This window comes from Elgaria multicarinata, chromosome 4, assembly GCF_023053635.1.
Source record: "Elgaria multicarinata webbii isolate HBS135686 ecotype San Diego chromosome 4, rElgMul1.1.pri, whole genome shotgun sequence".
NCBI classification, from domain to species: domain Eukaryota; kingdom Metazoa; phylum Chordata; class Lepidosauria; order Squamata; family Anguidae; genus Elgaria; species Elgaria multicarinata.
In genome coordinates, this window is record NC_086174.1 from 29,890,380 (window position 1) to 29,907,826 (window position 17,447).

The following is a 17,447-nucleotide window of genomic DNA, read 5'->3' on the forward strand; positions in this document are numbered from 1 at the left end:
CTAACTGTTCCTTATGACATCTGGAAAAAACAAAGGCTACTGAGAACTAGGATCAAATCATGGTTTCACATCCTGGCTTGTTCTCAAACCAATTTCCTCAAGCTGCAATTTCCTGATTCTGGATATCAGGGAAAACTGTAGTGAGTTAAAAAGGGAAAGGGGTGAGCTCATAGGCCCGAGGCTCACCATGGCTTGCTCTTGAAGCGAGAAAACTATGGTTTCCTGTTAGGGTTGAATGGAGCCTCCTTGTTATTAGCATGTCTGTGTCTGTCTTAGAGAGATATTTAAATTACATGGGATATTTAAGAATATCCCATGTTGTTTCAACAGAGCATCCCCCACTTTCTGTAGAATCAATGTGCGTACTCTTACTAAGTTTATTTATCCCTTTTTAACCTCAGCCCGTGTGTGTGACTTTTCCTTCCTTTCTGCCCCACAGGACCTCATTAGGATTGGACTAGGCAGGAAGAGGGAGAGAGGCTGACTGCCAGTACTGTGCAGTTTGCCCCAGTCAGAAGACATAGAAAATGGGAGTTTGGGTTAAAGTTTGCATTCTATATTCTGCTTATGTAAATATCATGTACGTACTGATGGGCGTAAGATTTGAGAACTTTCTTAAAATAGATCTTAGAACTTTCCAAGTGAAAATATTACCTGAAAAATATTCTTTATAAAACCACATCATTCCTCTTTGAAAGAGGAAGAACAGTTCTTTAGAATAAGATTTAGAATGTTATGGCTTCATTTCCCTCTTTTTTTCCGAAGAAAATGCATTTGCTGTGCTCAGAATGCTGCTTGGGGTTGCATGATCTGGGTCTTATGAATCTTGTAACTGTATGCCAGCCTTTCTCCACCTAGTGACCTCCAGGTGTATTGGACTGCAATTTCTATCATCCCTAGTCAGCATGGCCAATGACCATACTGGTTGGAGAAGACGGGAACTTCTATTCAGCATATTTAGAGAGCATCAGGGGAAGAAGGAGGATGTTGCATACCAATGGCTAATAGGGGAAATAGAACATTTCGTTATGTGTGGACCATGTCAGGAGTGCTGAGCAGTGAAGTGGTACTCTTGTTTCTGCTCCTGAGCGCCAATGCCACTCTATTGCCAAGATCTACCTTTTCCATATCGCCAAGTCTAACAAAGAAGGACGTACGTACGATGCACTTCTTGCTATTTTTAACCGATTGTAAATATGATTTCCCTTTATCTCCTGGGACTGCTTCTTACTTGACTTTTGTACTTGGGTTCCAATACACAAGTGCAAAATACATGAATATTTAATATGAATGAACTTAGAAAGCTGCCTTATACTGAGTCAGGTGAAAAGAAGGGAGAAACGAGCTCTCAAGATGCTGAACTTTTAATTCTTAGATTGAAATGCCTGACGTGTTTCGGCCTGTGATACTTCAAGGCCTTCTTCAGGGGGCTGTAAACATTTAAAATACATATTGTAAAACATGGTAGGAAGAATGCATAGTGAAAATACATTCTTATTGTAAAATAAATTGACATATTGCCACAGGGACCTCTGTACATATGTAAATTGTTTAAAACATTTTTTAAAAATTATATACAAGGACAAAATGCTCTATATTCTGATAATTCAATACATTTTTTACAAAGGAATATATGGCATAACTTATAGGAAGATGCATGCAGAAATCTTATCAACAAAATGTCTTTCACTAATTGTTAATGGCGACTGAAAAGATTGATTTTCAGAGCCATCATTATATACTTGTACACTTTTTTTCTTTTGTCAGATGTTATCTTTTTGGGCAAATGCCAAGGTCATTATACTTGGACAGAGCTGATGTAATTATCTGCAGTAATTTGCTGAGTCACAGTAATGGAAGCAGTTCCAAACCTTCGTTTAATCCTATAGGTTTGAAAGTTTTTAATTTGAGAATCCAGTCTATCTCCTTCCTTAACAGTTGTTTTTCATTATTTGTATTAAGCTTTTCCAGTGCCCAAAATTTTAAGTCTGTGTGGGAATGTTGTTGTTCTGTAAAATGATGAGTTAATGGTGCACCTGTCCTATGATTTCCTGTGTTACTAAGGTGTTCCCCTATATATATATATTTTAGGGGTGTGATGGTTTTTCCTACATAGACTTTTGGGCATTTGCACTGGATGGCATAGATGACAAAGTAACTGCACTACAGGTAGTGAAATGTTTTAAAGGATATCTTTGTTGATCAGAGGGGTTTACAAATTCTGTGATTTTGGTGGTATGTCTACAATAACAGCAATGTCCACAAGGGTGATGGCCTGTTGGCATATGAGAATCAAACAAAATGTTGGGTGGGCTTCTGTAATATTCTTTAAATTCGCTTCTGAACAGTAGATCTCTTATGTTCTTGGTTCTTTTAAAGTAGATCAGTGGTTTAAACAATTTACATATGTACAGAGGCCCCTGTGGCAATATGTCAATTTATTTTACAATAAGAATGTGTTTTCACTATGTGTTCTTCCTACCATGTTTTACAATATGGTAAAGTATCACAGGCTGAAACGCGTTGGGCATTTCAATCTAAGAATAAAAAGTTCAGCATCTTGAGAACTTGTTTCTCCTTTCTTTTCACCTGACTTGGATGCTTACTGCGCCCTGCTTTTGCTTATATGGAGTCAGACAATTGGACCATCTAGATCAGTATTGTCTACTGATCTAGATGGTTCTCCAGGGTTTCAAGCAGAGAGCTTTCCAAGCCCTAAAACATAAGATTCTCTGAACTAATTTATTTATTTATTTATTTATTTCATTTATATACTGCCCCATAGCCAAAGCTCTCTGGGCAGTTTAAAAAAGTTAAAAACAGTAAACATTAAAAATTATACAAAATTTAAAAAACCATCAGAAACATAAAAACAACAGTTTAAAAACAACAGTATCCATTTAAAAACAACAGTTCTGGGGTCCGTTAAAAAACAATCTTAGCATTGTTAAATGCTGTTAAATGCCTGGGAGAAGAGAAAACTCTTGACCTGGCGCCTGAAAGATAACAGTGTTGGTGCCAGGCGAGCCTCATTGGGGAGATCATTCCACAGTCGGGGGGCCACCACCGAAAAGGCCCTCTCCCTTGTTGCCATCCTCCAAGCTTCCCTCGGAGTAGGCACTCGGAGGTGGACCTTAGATGTTGAGTGCAGTGTATGGGTAAGTTCATGTCGGGAGAGGTATTCCATATTCTACATGCAAACTATATAATCTAGGACTGAGCCATATCCTGTTCTGCCATAGGAACTACTTCTGCATTTGTCCTGATTTTTCCTTTAGAATATACATAAAGATAACAAAAATGTCTTTTGGTACCTTCAAGACTAACATATTTATTATGGCATATGTTTCCGTGGGTTATTGCCCACCTCATCAGATGAATGAAGTGTTATCCTGAATTGCAAATCCATATATTCACATATGGTTGGAGGGTGGGATGGAATTGTAAACAGTGAGGTCAGAGGGAGTTGGAATGCAGAAAATACAGACAGTGATAATTTCCTTATGGCCATTCACAAAACAAGTTGTTGGGTGATAACACAGACATCCTTACAATGTAAAAAATTAAATAAATCACGCTACATGTTTAAATGTAGTGTGATATATATTTAAAGCCTTAATCCCTCTTCATGCCACAGGAATTAGAATAGAAACTCTTGGTGAGTTGTAGTTTGGCTGTTCCATGTTGAAATCTGCCTTTGAAATTCTTTTCTTCAAGAATGTCACCTTGGGATCACTGACAGTCTTGGGAGGTTGAAATGTTCCCCTACTGGTTTTTTTAATATTATCATTTCTGATGTCAGATTAGTGTTCATCTATTGTATAGGAAGTGGCCTATTTCTCCCATATGAAATGTAGTAGGGAGTTGCTGGCAAATGATGACGTATATCACATTGGAAGATGAGCAGATGTATGGACCTCCAATGTTGTGGGTGACATTATTAGGTCCTGTAATAGTGTTGCCAGAGTAGACAAGGGGACAGAGTTGATATCTGAGTCGGGTCTGTCACAGGGTTTTGTCCCTTTATTTGTATTTCTGTTGCATGGTTTGTTTTAGGTTAGGCTGCTATCTGTAAGCATGTACAAGTCAACTACCCAGATCCTGTGAGGGTGAAGTGTCATTGAGACCCAGAGCGGTTTAGCGGTTAGAATACTGGATTGGGACTCGAGAGCTGATTTGGTAACTTTGGGCCATTCTGTGACTCTCAGCCTAACCTACCTCATAGGGTTGTTTTGAGGATAAAACTGAGAGGAAGAGGATTATGTAAGCAACCATGGGTTCCTTGGAGGAAAAAGGGTAGGATGTGAATGTAATAATAAAAAATAAAATTGTCCGACATGGGCTGTAGATCATTTATGATACATTTAGGTGGTCTGAGCTGGGAACTGTAGATGACAACAAATGGTGTTCTGTTGTTATCTCTTCTGGGCCTGGCCTGTAGTAGATTATTCATGGGCACTAGTCTGGCCCTGTTGATTTGCGTTTTCACTTTGTTGGGTGAGTATGGTAGTACCAGAAATAACTGATTTAAAATTCTTAAGTTGTGAGTCTCCTTCTGACAAGTTTGAACAGATACAGTTATATCATCGGCCTTGGCTGTAGACAATGGATTTTGTGCTAGCTGGAAACACATAAATATGTGTAGCGGTCAGTAGATTTCCGATATAAGGTTGTGCTAATATGTCCATTATGTACTTAACAGTCATGTCCAGAAAAGGAATCTTTTGCATGGACTGGTCTAGGCTTAGAAATGTTGATGGTGCTGTGAAAGTTGTTGAAGTCATGGTGGAACATCATCAAGACCTTCTGTCTATGAGTCTAGACCAGATAATAAAGATGTGATCAATATATTTTGAATAGAGGAGCAGCATTTTTGGAGACCAAGAGCCAATTCATCTGGACCTTCTGTTTATGGGTCTAGATAAGATTTATTAAGAAATAATAATAATAATAATAATAATAATAATAATAATAATATAATTAGTATGATCTGAACTGCATGTGAAGTTAGTTCATTTTTAAAAAATTCCTTTTAAATCACACTATATATCAGGGTGATGTTTTGCTGACTCTGAATGGAGTTGTTCTCCCACTTAGGGAGTTAGCTTGTAATTTGGGGGGTGCTGTTTGATCCAGTCCTAACTCTGGATGCTCCAGTAGCAATTGTAACACCAAGCGCCATTCACCAGTTTGGGGTAGTATATCAGCATCAGCACCTCTTAGACAGAGATACTCTTGCTATAGTTATCTACGCTCCTGTAATTATTTATTTGTTTGTCTATGGTATTTCTATACCACTTTTCTGAAGCCGACAAAGGTGGTTCACAAAAAAATAAAAATCACAAGATAGAACAATCAAATAAAAACATAGGCAACCTTAAAAGCTAGAATACAATTTTTAAAAACCAAGTTAAAATCCAGGTTTGGTTATAAAAGGGACTGTCCTGGAGGACAGTTCAGAAACATTAATTGGTTTAGAATGTAGCATTCAGATTGACTAGAATATATTACTTTGACTGTGCAGTCTCAGTTTGTACATCACAACAATCTAGGCTTTTCTTTTCTTTCTTTTTTTTCCTGGGTTGTTGTGAACATGCCAGCATGCTGCCCAGTCTCTCCAGCTGTGAAAATATCTAGAAAATTTTGTACAGATTCAGTGTACTTCAATGCCTAAAGTTTATAATTAGATTTAGCATGTCGCTTTTTAAAGTTAGAAATACGGCCTTTCTATTAAATCAAGAAACTTTAAAATGTATAAAACAACATTGGCCTGTGTTTATGGCATAACAAATCTTTCTTAATGGTGTTTAAACTAGTCTAGACATCTGTGTTAAACAAATCAAGGTTTTGTTTTCTATTTTCCCTTGTCCCAAGGTCAATTCCCTGATATTGCAGAGAATATCTGCTTGATAGTGTTGTATATCCCTATCCTTGATGCTGCTGAGCAATAATGGATTACAAAAGTGGATGATGTGTTCCTTCCGCTATTTGGAAAATTCAATCTGTGACTCAAAACATAGAATCACAGAATAATAGAGTTGGAAGAGACCTATAAGGCCATCGAGTCCAACCCCCTGCTCAATGCAGGAATCCACCCTAAAACATCCCTGATAGATGGTTGTCCAGCTGCCTCTTGAAGGCCTCTAGTGTGGGAGAGCCCACGACCTCCCTAGGCCATCGTTGTACTACTCTTACAGTCAGGAGGTTTTTCCTGATGTCCATGTGCTCTATCACTGAGTTACCTACGTCCTAAGGGAAGGAATGGGAAAGACCTCCCTGCTTGAAACTCTGGAGACTGGTTGCCAGGTTTATAAACCTGTCTTCCCCAATCTGGAGCCCCCCAGATGTTTCAGAGTACAACTCCCAGAATTCCTGACCATTGGCTATCCTGACTGGTGCTCTTCAGAGTTGAGGTCTGCAACATCTAGAAGGCACCAGGTGCGGTAGGCTAATGTAGACAGTATGGAGCTAGATGGAACAGTGATCTGATCGTTTAGAGCAGCTTCCTACATTCCTATTGAAAGTCCTCCCAAGGGGATTTCACCCCATTCCAGGATTGTGGTCAGTGAGGCCCAGCCCGCCCAGTATTGGGATGATGGGCATGTTTTTGCCTGCACAGTGACACTTGCCAAGTGCAGCATTTTGTGTTTGCTCATAGGAGTGAATGTCATTTACTCACTTATATGGGAGAATATAAATGGGTGGTTTCAGGGCTATCCCTGGAGCATAGACTAAACTTGCCCCCTACCCAGAGCCAATGCTAGTCAGTGTAGAGCAGGGATTGGGGAACGTTTTTGAACCCAGGGACTGCATTCTGGTGGTGGTTGAAGCTGAAAGGCAAAGGGGCGGAGCCAAAAATACAAAGAGTATCAGCATATTGTAGCTTAAACTCTTATTGCCAGTAACTAAGCCTTAGGAGCGGAATTTCAAACTTTGGGGAAAATATTGCACAAAAGCTGGGAAATCATCAAATGATCAGTGGTTGGGGAAAATGGGCGTGGCCATCTGGGGAAATCCAGAGGGTCAGATTTGCCCCCCTGCCCTCAGGTTCCATTCTCTACCCCTGGTATAGACAATATTAGTCTAGATGGACTGCCAGCGGTCTGAAATGCCATAAGAAGATAGCTTCCTATGTTTGGCTATCGCTGCAGTCCAGGCATAATTTTATAAACCTCTATTTTAGTCAGTATTTTGAAATAGTGCCCCAGTTTTATCACTCTGAATGCATCACTCCCAGCAATGATAATTATTTGCAGTATTTTTTTGGGGGGGGGGGCGGAATTAATAAAGCAACTTAGCTAAAAGATAATAGACATTTGAAGAAGAAAATTGCTTAATTTCGCTGGGAATAATTATAGCTCCAAGAAAGTATTTTGCACTAAATTGAATAAATGCAATTAGTTAAAAATTAATATCGTCTTCCTGTTTTACAATAAGGGTTGCATTTATTAAAAACAAAAACCTGACACTCAGTACTTAATTATAGAGGCTGTTGTGCATTATTTACTCCTTTTGGAAAAAAAAAAAACCCCACCACCCTCTTGTTTTGGTTTTCATAATGGTTCTCTTGAGTTGATGAGCAATATTTTCTCCAAAACTTAATAAGTGAAGAAGATATTAAAAACAGTCTCTTCTCTCCGTCTCCCTTTCTTTTGTCCATCAGCATAATCACATTTTAGTGTTGTAACTGTTTTTAATCAAACATTCAAAAGGTTCTCTCAGTCAGCCTTCCTTAGGCAAGAAAATATGCGTTTGAGTTTGTGTCGTGTTATGATTTTCTTGCTGGCTATGTCCAGAGGCAACTGTAGTTTCAGGACCAGGTTGAGAGTAGTCAAAGGCCCCTGAAAGGGGAGGAAATACTTCTGTCATTAAATTTCTCTCTCCACCCCACCCCAAAAGAAGTTCCATGACAGAAACTTGGTATTCAGGTTTGGTGGGCACACTTTTGGATTGATGGGTTATACTGGGGAAAATAGGAGTAGTGGGGGAGATTTTAGTACATCGCCCGAGGCTGGCTAAGGCCTAGTACATGTGCATTCTGACTTCTTTCATTTCTCCTTGCCTGTCTGTGGAGGCCAGAAAGGAGAAGTACAACAGTGCTAAGGCAGGAAAAAGTGAGGATGGAACAGCAGGGTGAGTATTAAGCAAGTGGGTGGGAAGATAGAGCATTATGTCTAGAAGTGGTTATGTCTCCCAATTCTGGGACTAAGGGTTAATTTGTAGGTTACATTACAAATATAGCTAGCTGCATCTTTTTCGTCTTTTGTGAGGGGAGTTTTGAACTTTCCCTCCCAAACCCTGATATTACTGTTAATCACCCCCACCCACCCCGCAACGTGTGTGTGTGTGCGCGCACAATTATGGAGCTTTTAAAAAACATCCCTATTGGCAACAGATTTAAAAGCCTGGGGAAATGCTCTTTGTCTGGCAACAAACTAGGTGGCAGCTAAGCTTCTCTCATGAAGAGCATTCCATAAGCATGGGGTGCCACAACCGAGAAGACCCTCTTCCCAACGGCTAGCTATCTCTTAGGAAGCTGCCTTACACTGAGTCAGACCATTGGTCCATCTAGCCCAGTATTGTAGACACTGACTGGCAGCAGCTCCCCAGGATTTCAGGCAGGAGTTTTTCCCACCCTACCTGGAGATGCTGGGGTTCGAACCTCAGACCTTCTGCATGCAAAGTAGAAGCTCTACCATTGAGAGGGGCACCCAGAAGAAGGCATTTGAAGATGTCCTGTGAGTATGTTCCCTGTCTTAGGTTCCAGAATTTGGCATGTTTGGGTTGCTGTGTTCGTAGGTGTCTGAATCATCATCGAATCTGAGGGAGAGCTTAGCTGGGTACAGCTAGAGAAACGGATATCACCAGTTTGTGAAATATATACTCTGTGCATATTCAGAAGTGCGTAGCATAATAAGTTGTTGGGAATCTCATTATTTGGAGCAAGGAAATGATGGGCAGAAAAAAACATAACATTACCATTTATTTATTTATTTATTTATTTAAGGAACAACTGTGCTGTTTTTCCCACGACAACTTACAATAAACATTAAAAAGTACTTAAAATAACATTATATCTAAAACCGTTAACAACTAAAATGGGCAGCAGAAAACACAGCAGTGTTAATTTAAAAATCAGTCCACCCTCATCACCCAAAGGCGGATTGAAATAAAGTATTTAAGACCCATCTAAAAGAAAAAGGGGAGAAAGCCCTCAAGGGTGCAAGTTCCAGAGCTATGGGGCCACCACTGAAAATGCTCTGTGTCTTGTGCCCACGAATCTGTTTGAATTTATTGGAATGTCTCCAAGCAAGGCAACTGTGGCTGATCTCAATAGGATCAAATTATTATTAATAATATTATTATTATTTTGTTAGGAGCAGTCTTGTCCAATGGAACTTGATAAAGGTATGCAAAATTGCAACTTTTACATAATTTCCCTTTTCGTTCCCAGGTGCCCGGAGCATGCCAAGGGTATTGTCCTGTTTGAAGTCGTAACACTTCAGCCTTTTTTATGAAGAAATGAAACGTCCACAGCCTGAAAGTGGAACAACCGTCCAGAAAGAATTTAGTTCTGTAGCACAAGCAGACTAGCTGAACGGATAAACATAACTTCGCAACATTCATTTTTTGTGTGCTTGAGACCTCTCAGGGATTACAGTTCTTTTTTTTTTTAATGGTTCTTGATGAGATAAAAAGTGCTGAAAATGGGGGATCAGCAGATGTACAAAACGAACCATGTCATGAACAACAATGAAAACGTGTATTACCACCAGCAGCAGCAACACCTGAATTCGCTTGCACCTTTAAACCACAGCTATGGAACGTCAGCCATGGATGCATCTCAGGATTCTCCACTCTCCCCCTCGTTCCCTCATGATAGTAGGGAAAATATAGCTTTGAATGTTGGGTCCAAAACGCTTGGTGTGATGGATTGTCCTAGGCAGGCAAGCTGGGGCCATTTGGGTTCTGGGAACCACATCCCAGTGAGGAACAGTCAGAATGTCATGTGGAGCCCAGCAGGGCAAGGAGAACCAACCGACGGATATGACCACCTCTGTTCCCAAGCCAACGAGGTCCGGTCACAGAAACTGACGAGTGGGGTTTTGCATAAATTAGACTCCTTTGCCCAAGTCTTTGCTAACCAGAACTTAAGAATCCAAGTCAACAATGTCTCTCAGATCGTTCAGTCTCAGTCTTTGGAGGTGGAAAACACCGGTGACAGTGCGCTTCGGCAGCTGCTGTCCCAGAAGCCGGCCATTGAGCAACAGCCTGTGCAGAGATACCAGCAGGTGCCACAGCAGGTCCATCAGGGGTTTGCAAGCGTGCAGCAGCAGCAGAAGCAGCAGCAAATGCACTTGATGCAGCACCAACAGCCTCTTTATTACGATGACCAGCAACATTTAGCCCACGTCCAAATGCACCCTGCAATGCACCAAGGGCAGGCTCACTTGCAGCAAATGCATTCTCAGCACCTGCTGCCACAGCAGCTACAGCAGGAACAGTACTACCTGCAGCAGCAATCCCCCCACCAAGGACAGCACAGGCTGTTGATGCATGAGATGCAGCAGCAGCAGCAGCAGCAGCAGCAGAGACAATGCCCAATGCAAACAGCTCAGTATTATCCAATACAGCCTATGATGCAACAGTTGCAGCAGCAGCAGCAGATGCAGATGCAACTTCCTCCCTATCACAGAGATCCTGACCAGAAGCCTCTGCATGAGGCTCACCAGTACTCCCAAGATCGGGGCCATCCTGTGCAGTTGATTCAGCTGGGAGCAGTTCCTCAGTACTTCTATCAAGATCAACAGCAGTCATTCAGAAATTTGTATCCATCGGGTTTATTGCAGCAGCAGCAGCAGCAGCAGCAGCAGCAGCAGCAGCAGCAGCCACCTGGCGATGCCAGTCAGCCAGACCATTACCAGAGCGACAACAAGGCTCGGACACTGCTGGACTCTCAGCTTGGACTCCCTGGCGCAGAGGGGACTGAGGGCCCAGCGCCACAGGACGTGAATTCGGTTGGTAGCAGTGTCCCTCATCAACCTCTTATACCTCCAGCCAGTATCCACATGAATAACAAAGGGCTCCAGCAATTGTCGCCCAGTGCAGTGTGGCCTCAGGTACGTAATGCTTTCCATGCTGCTTTCTTCCTGAGAGTTACTTGGGGAAATGATGCAGAAAGGGAATTGGATGATTCCATTGACTCAGTAGTTTTCTGACTCAGTAACTCTTCAGCATTACTTAGGTCTGTACATCTACTATTGTCCCAGGGGAAATAAGCCCTGGGTGGTATCCTGCAACAGTCCTGCTTAGAGTAGTCTCATTGAAATGAATGCGTTAGATTAACAGTGGAGGGCAGATCATCCACCAGGAGAGGTTAGGGTATTTTGCTGCCAATGAAAATATTTCCCTAGCAGGGCCGTGGTAAGCCCAGGTTCTGGACTAAGAGGCAGGTTTTGCTCTTTCTCAGCAGAGTCCCAAACTGCAGCCTGTAAAGGCCTGATCGACATAGGCAGCAGAATGAGGTGGCCAAGTTCTGTAGCGATAGAATGGGCTGGGATTGTTTAGCTTGGAAAACAGGAGGCTGAGGGGAGGCCTGATAGAGGTGTACAAAATTATGCATGGTGTGGAGAATGTGGACAGGGAGAGATTTTTCTCCTTCTCCCGTGATACTAGAACCCGGGGTCATCCCATGAAGCTGATTGTTGGAAGATTCAGGACAAATAAAAGGAAGAACTTCTTCACACAGCGCATAGTTAAACTATGGAATTCACTACCACGATATGTAGTGATGGGCACTAATTTGGAAGGCTTTAAAAGGGGTTTGGATAAATTCCTGGATGAGAAGGCTATTGATGGCTACTAGCCCTGATGGTTATGTGCTACCTCCAGTATTCAAAGCTGTAAGCCTGTGTGCACCAGTTGCTGGGGAACATGGGTAGGAGGGTGCTGTTGCACCGTGTCCTGTTTGTGATTCCCTGGTCAACAGCTGGTTGGCCACTGTGTGAACAGAGTGCTGGACTAGATGGACCCTTGGTCTGATCCAGCTGGGCACTTCTTATGTTCTTACTGTGAGAAAGGTGGTTGAATGTTTCACTGCTGTCCTCTGTAAAAAAACTATCTGCAAGTAGAAACATAGCCCAGCCAACAGCAAACTTGGATAGAGCTTTTCTACCTGACTTCAGCTAATTTCTTCTTCCACGCTGGAAGCAATGAAGGGGGCAGGGATAAAAAACAAAAACAAAACTGCAACATGAATGAATAAGGACACCACCACCTCCAAACACACACACACACACTTCCCACCCTGACTGGTGCATTCTGACAGGACTTTGGAAGTGACAAGCAATCTGCCACTTAGCACGCTCTTCCCCTGCTGCCACCGCCACAAGCTTCATATAGGACTGCATTAAAACCCAGCACATCTATTTGCATAGCCCCACCTCTGTATCTGCTTACCTTGGTTCTGGTTCTTAAGTGTAATCCTAGAGAGAAAGGGTATTTAAATGACGAAGATCCATCATATATCGAGGAGGACAGGATCATGCTGCCATCCCTGAAATCAATTCATGTGCCAGCCTTGACCTCTGCCAGTGATGTGTGGGGTAGTCACATATGCATGTAGATCTCCTCCATGTGAGGATGCATTCTGATTGTCCTGATTCCCCCACAGACACTTAATATAGGTGCCAGATTTCTTCCTTCCTTTCTTTAAAATATTTCTTGAGTGTTTTCAGGGTAGAAGCCTTCCCAAGGTGGTGTGCAACAAAAACCAATGCGATATTAAAAATGATAAAAACAGTAAGGACACAATAAAAACATATCAGAGGACGGCCAGAGTAAAATAGTATGTTTTCAGTGCTTTAATTAAAAGCCTGCAGTGATGGGGCCCCAATGGCAACTTCTTCCAGAGATGTGGGGCCGCCGTGGAAAAGGCCCCCTCATGTGTCGGCGCCCACCTAACTGCTCTTACAGGTAGGCAAATGGGAAGGGTGTCTCTTGCTGATCTTAAAGCGGGAGTAGGCTGATATAGGTGAAGGGGGTCCTTTAAGTCATTTGGCTTCAAACTGTTTAAGGCTTTAAAGGTCAAAAGTAGCACTTGAAATTTGGATCAGAAACATACTGATCAGAAACCATCAGAATGCACAGCTGATGGGAGGCTAGGGTGGCACATGCATTGGTTTGGCTAGCAAGGGTGAGCGCATTATCCCCTCACACATTTGTGTGAACTTCGCCTAAAGAGAAAACGATTTGAACCAGCCATTAAGCTCATGCGCGTGTGTGTAGAGTGATCATTCTTCAGCATGCTGATATACCTGTATTTCTCGTCTCTTCCTTAAAAGCAGATCCAGCTACCTGATGGCAGGCTCCAGTCAGCTTCCCCTGACCAAAGGTATATTTGTGATTACCATACATGTATTCTAACTTTTTCTTCTTCTTCCAGAAGTCCTCAGATAGTGGCATCTGTGCAGTTTCATCCACACTAGTGCAAACGCATATAGTAGAACCTTCTAGACTTGAGCTTTGGAGCACTCTGTGCTCCGTCCACCTCCCCTTGACTAAACGTTTTAGTGGCAGTTGCCTCAGTTCATGTATAAAGGGGAGTAATGTGGGGACGGGACCTTCGAGCTAGTAAAAATATAGAAATAGTCCTCCGTGGATTGAGTTGTACATGCCTGGCCTGCACCTTATAACAGATATTCTAGATTAGGGGGTGTAGAATCTCAGAACCGGGGCCCAAATCTGGCCCTTCAAGGCTTCCCAGAAGGTCACGCCCCTTTCCCTTGAGGACCAATCATTTGGTGGTTTCCTGGCTTCTGTGCAGTTCTCTCCCCCACCCCCACCTCCATTCTAAAAGGTTGAAATGCATCTTCCTATTTATAGTAGTAAGAGCCTTGAGCTAAAATACGTTGGATTTTTTAAAATTTTGTTTTGCTTCCACGCTTTTGCCTTCAGCTCTCCCCCCTATTAGAATGTGGCTCCCTGAAAACCTGATTCCCCAAAATGGAATTAGGTGCTCAGACTGAAAGAGGTTTTCCACCCTTGTTCTAGATCAGTGGTCTTCAACTGGTGGGTCGCAATCCAAAAACGGCTTGCGAGTTCAATCCAGATGAACTTTTGTAAACTGCCCAGAGAGCTTCGGCTATGGGGCAGTATATAAATGTAATTATTATTATTATTATTATTATTATTAATAATAATAATAAAATAAAAATAAAAATAATGAGTCACGGCAAAGTTGTTGCCATGGCATGTTGGGCAATTGTGAAAGTGGGCCTCATGTTGCAGGTTGGGAGTCCGAGTTGGGTCTTGGATCTGGACCAGTTGAAAACTAGTGTTTTAGGTCAAGTTCCACCTGTCAGGCCTTTAAGCCCTTACAACAGCCGTGTTAAGATGGAAGACATTTTCAACATTCAAGGGGAAAATTTCAGTAATCTTCACCGAAAGACGACTCAGTTGTAATCCTGAGGAGGAGAGGGAGAGCTCGTTCTGCCTTCCCTTTCTGTGCACAAAAGACACAGGAAGATCAGCCGCCCATTGTCAGTCAGAGGGTCACATTTCCACACTGACCTACTCAAACTCCAAGTGGGATCACAAGGCTCCTTTACCACGGCTACAAAGTTCAGCAGTCCCACCTGCAAAGGACAACATTACACGTTTTTACATTAACAAACCAGAAAGGACGGGATCAAGAGTGAACCGTCATAGGTCTTCCTGCTCTAACACTGGTACATTGCAGAGGAGAGTAGCAGCTTTTCAGATGCTCTTAAGTAGGGTATGGCCCATAGGATGTGCAAGTTCCCTAAAGGATTGATTACTCCAGTGGCTTTTCAGGTTTTGCGCAATGCAAGAGAGAGACTGTTTTGCCACGTGGGAAAACAGGAGCTATTTTGTGCTTTTGCAGCAGAGCAGGTCAGGATCCACTGCTCAGCTCTTTTCGTCTTCCGTGGAATGGAAAACTTTTCTATGTTTCCCCTCCACATTTTCAGTTGGTATTAAATATTCCAATCAAACTGGTCAGGGAACGGTCCCACCACACACACAGTGTGGCTAAGACAGCCCTGGCAATCCATATTAAGAGCCAGTGTGGTGTAGTGGCTGAAGTGTTGGACTGGGAGGTGGGAGATCCGTGTTCTAGTCTCCACTTGGCCATGGAAACCCACTGGGTGACTTTGGGCCAGTCACAGAGTCTCAGCCCAACCCACCTCACAGAATTGTTGTTGTGTGGATAAAACGGAGAGGAGGAGGATTATGTATGCCACCTTGGGTTCCTTGGAGGAAAAAAGGCGGGATATAAATGCAATAGTACATAATGCATACTGACACACAACTGAGAAATTTGAGGCCCTGTTCTACCACAACTCAGGGGAATATTTTTTCCAGTATATTCACCTTTTGTGCCCAAGGGCAGTGAAGGTAAAGTGGTGCTGGGTATGTGTAAGAAATGCTCGGTCCATACAAATAATCTTTTCAAATGGATCTGAGGTCACCTCAAATCCCTCTTCTTGCAGTTTGCAGATTTATTTCCTACACTTGCTTTATTAGAGTCTGGCACATCCCATGTTTTCATGGAATACTGTTCTATCTTCTTTCACCAATCGACTCAGTAGTTTTTCACAGGAGTATCACAAGTTTCCCCCAGTTTGAGTTCCTATTCCTCAGTAGGGCTTTTCTCGTTATTTTTCTCCCATAGTTTATAAACAGCTTGAGCCATTGGCCGCATGTTCTTTGGGTTATTGATCCTTAAAAAAGAAAATGAAAAACTACTAGTCGCTTTATTGAGAAAAGTGAGCTGGTTGGGTGCTCCTTGTTGCAATGTACCATTTCTAAAAGTGCACAAAGATAAGGTTGTTTTGAGACCCAATCAGGAATGTCTCCTTAAGGTGAAGGTTAAAAGTGTGTCCAGGGATGAGACTGCGCGTGCTGGCCCTGCCCCCAACATGTTTCTCTCCCCCACCAGTTGCGCAGAGATTTACTCGCATCATCATCATCATCATTTCTTACCCGCCTCTCCATTTTGATCGAGGTGGGGAATAACAGTAAATATAAAATACATAAAAATGAATTAAAAACATAATATATATTGTTAAAACATCCTAAAAACATTCTAAAATTCCCCTGTATAGGCCTGCCGGAAGAGATCAGTCGTGATAGCTTTCTTGGATGCTAATAGACTGTCAAGTTGATGAGTCTTCTCCGGCAGGCCATTGCACAGTCTGGGAGTAGCAGAAGAGAAGGTCCTCTGGATACAAGCATACAAGCGAACCCATGTAGAACTGCTCTTTAGACCTCCCTGTTCAATGTCGGGATGTCAGAAATGCAGGCGGCAGAGCGCAGAACACATGGGAACACTGGAGTGAGGCCAGTATTCACAGCTGTGCCCCTCTATACCAGAGATGTAATTCAGCCCTCAGGCTGAAAGAGGGTCAACATTTCATAGAAGCCCTTTGGGGGTGCATTTCAGTAGTGGGCAAGGCCAAAGGCCAAAGGGGTGAGGTCAAAACACCAAAAAAACCCAATGTATTTTAGCTTAAAGCTCTTACTGCTAGTAACATAACTTTAGGAGAGTCATTTCAACTGTTTAGAATGGGTGAGAAATTGTACAAAAGCCAAGATACCACAAAGTTGGGGGGCAGGGTGTGGGGCTATCTGGGGAATTCTGGAGATCTGAAATGGGACCCCAAGAAGGCTGGTGTAGCGGGACAGCAGGTGGGTCAGTGGTGCTCCTGATGTCAGGGACGATGCCAGCAGTTCAGCCCAGACAATTGCCTGGGGACCTCTTTTCTCAATTAACATGTGAAGTGGGGTATATTTTCAGTGCAATCCAGCACATCTTTACTTAAAGTTATATCTCAATGTGAGGGCTTTGCCCTGAAAGGTAGCCAAGAAATGTTTTAAATAAAAATATGTTTGATGGAGTTTATTTAAAATAAGCATGTAACCTTAAGAGGGCCGAGAGAGGAGTAATTAACTTCTGTCCCTAAATATTCACCCTATTCTTGCTTGGATATTTATAGCTAGTGCATAAGATAAATTTAAATCCTAATTTTAAACCCATTTACCTGGAGAGTAGTCCCATTGATTTCAGTGCAGTTCATTTCTACACAAGTTGAATTTGGCTGTCATAGCCTTTGAGTCCTTCCACACATCAGAAAGCACATTGTGTGCCTTTCAGAGGCAGTTTGAATACAATATGTCAGCAATGGCCATGTTTTCTGGGGATGATGGGAGTTGTAGTCTGAACACAGCTGGAGGGTGCCAGATTGACTTTGTGGTGGTGGGCAGATGATTAACTTTTTTTTTAAGTTCTTCGTGGTCTCTGGGCATCATACCTATGAGTTCTGTGCTTGCGCAGCGCACCATTTGGAATGTTCTAGAGCTAAAAGGTTTTGGGTAGGAAGCCCCACCCCACACTCAAAGGTTGGATCCGGATTTAAGCTGGATCG

The 17,447-nt window shown here is 42.4% G+C and overlaps 1 protein-coding gene across 4 annotated transcripts in view; it reads left to right on the forward strand.

Annotated features, from left to right (window-relative positions):
• TRERF1 (transcriptional regulating factor 1) overlaps positions 1 to 17,447 on the forward strand; it is an 87,881-nt gene that overhangs the window by 43,201 nt on the left and 27,233 nt on the right. For 3 of the 4 annotated variants that reach the window (XM_063124006.1, XM_063124008.1, XM_063124009.1), the window contains exons 1-2: positions 9,687 to 11,120; positions 13,347 to 13,393. In XM_063124006.1, the coding sequence (XP_062980076.1) occupies positions 9,708 to 11,120; positions 13,347 to 13,393 (1,460 nt within the window). In that variant the 5' untranslated portion in view covers positions 9,687 to 9,707. Of the gene's footprint in view, positions 1 to 9,454; positions 11,121 to 13,343; positions 13,394 to 17,447 lie in introns of those variants that run through there. The other variant, XM_063124007.1, reaches the window with a different exon arrangement.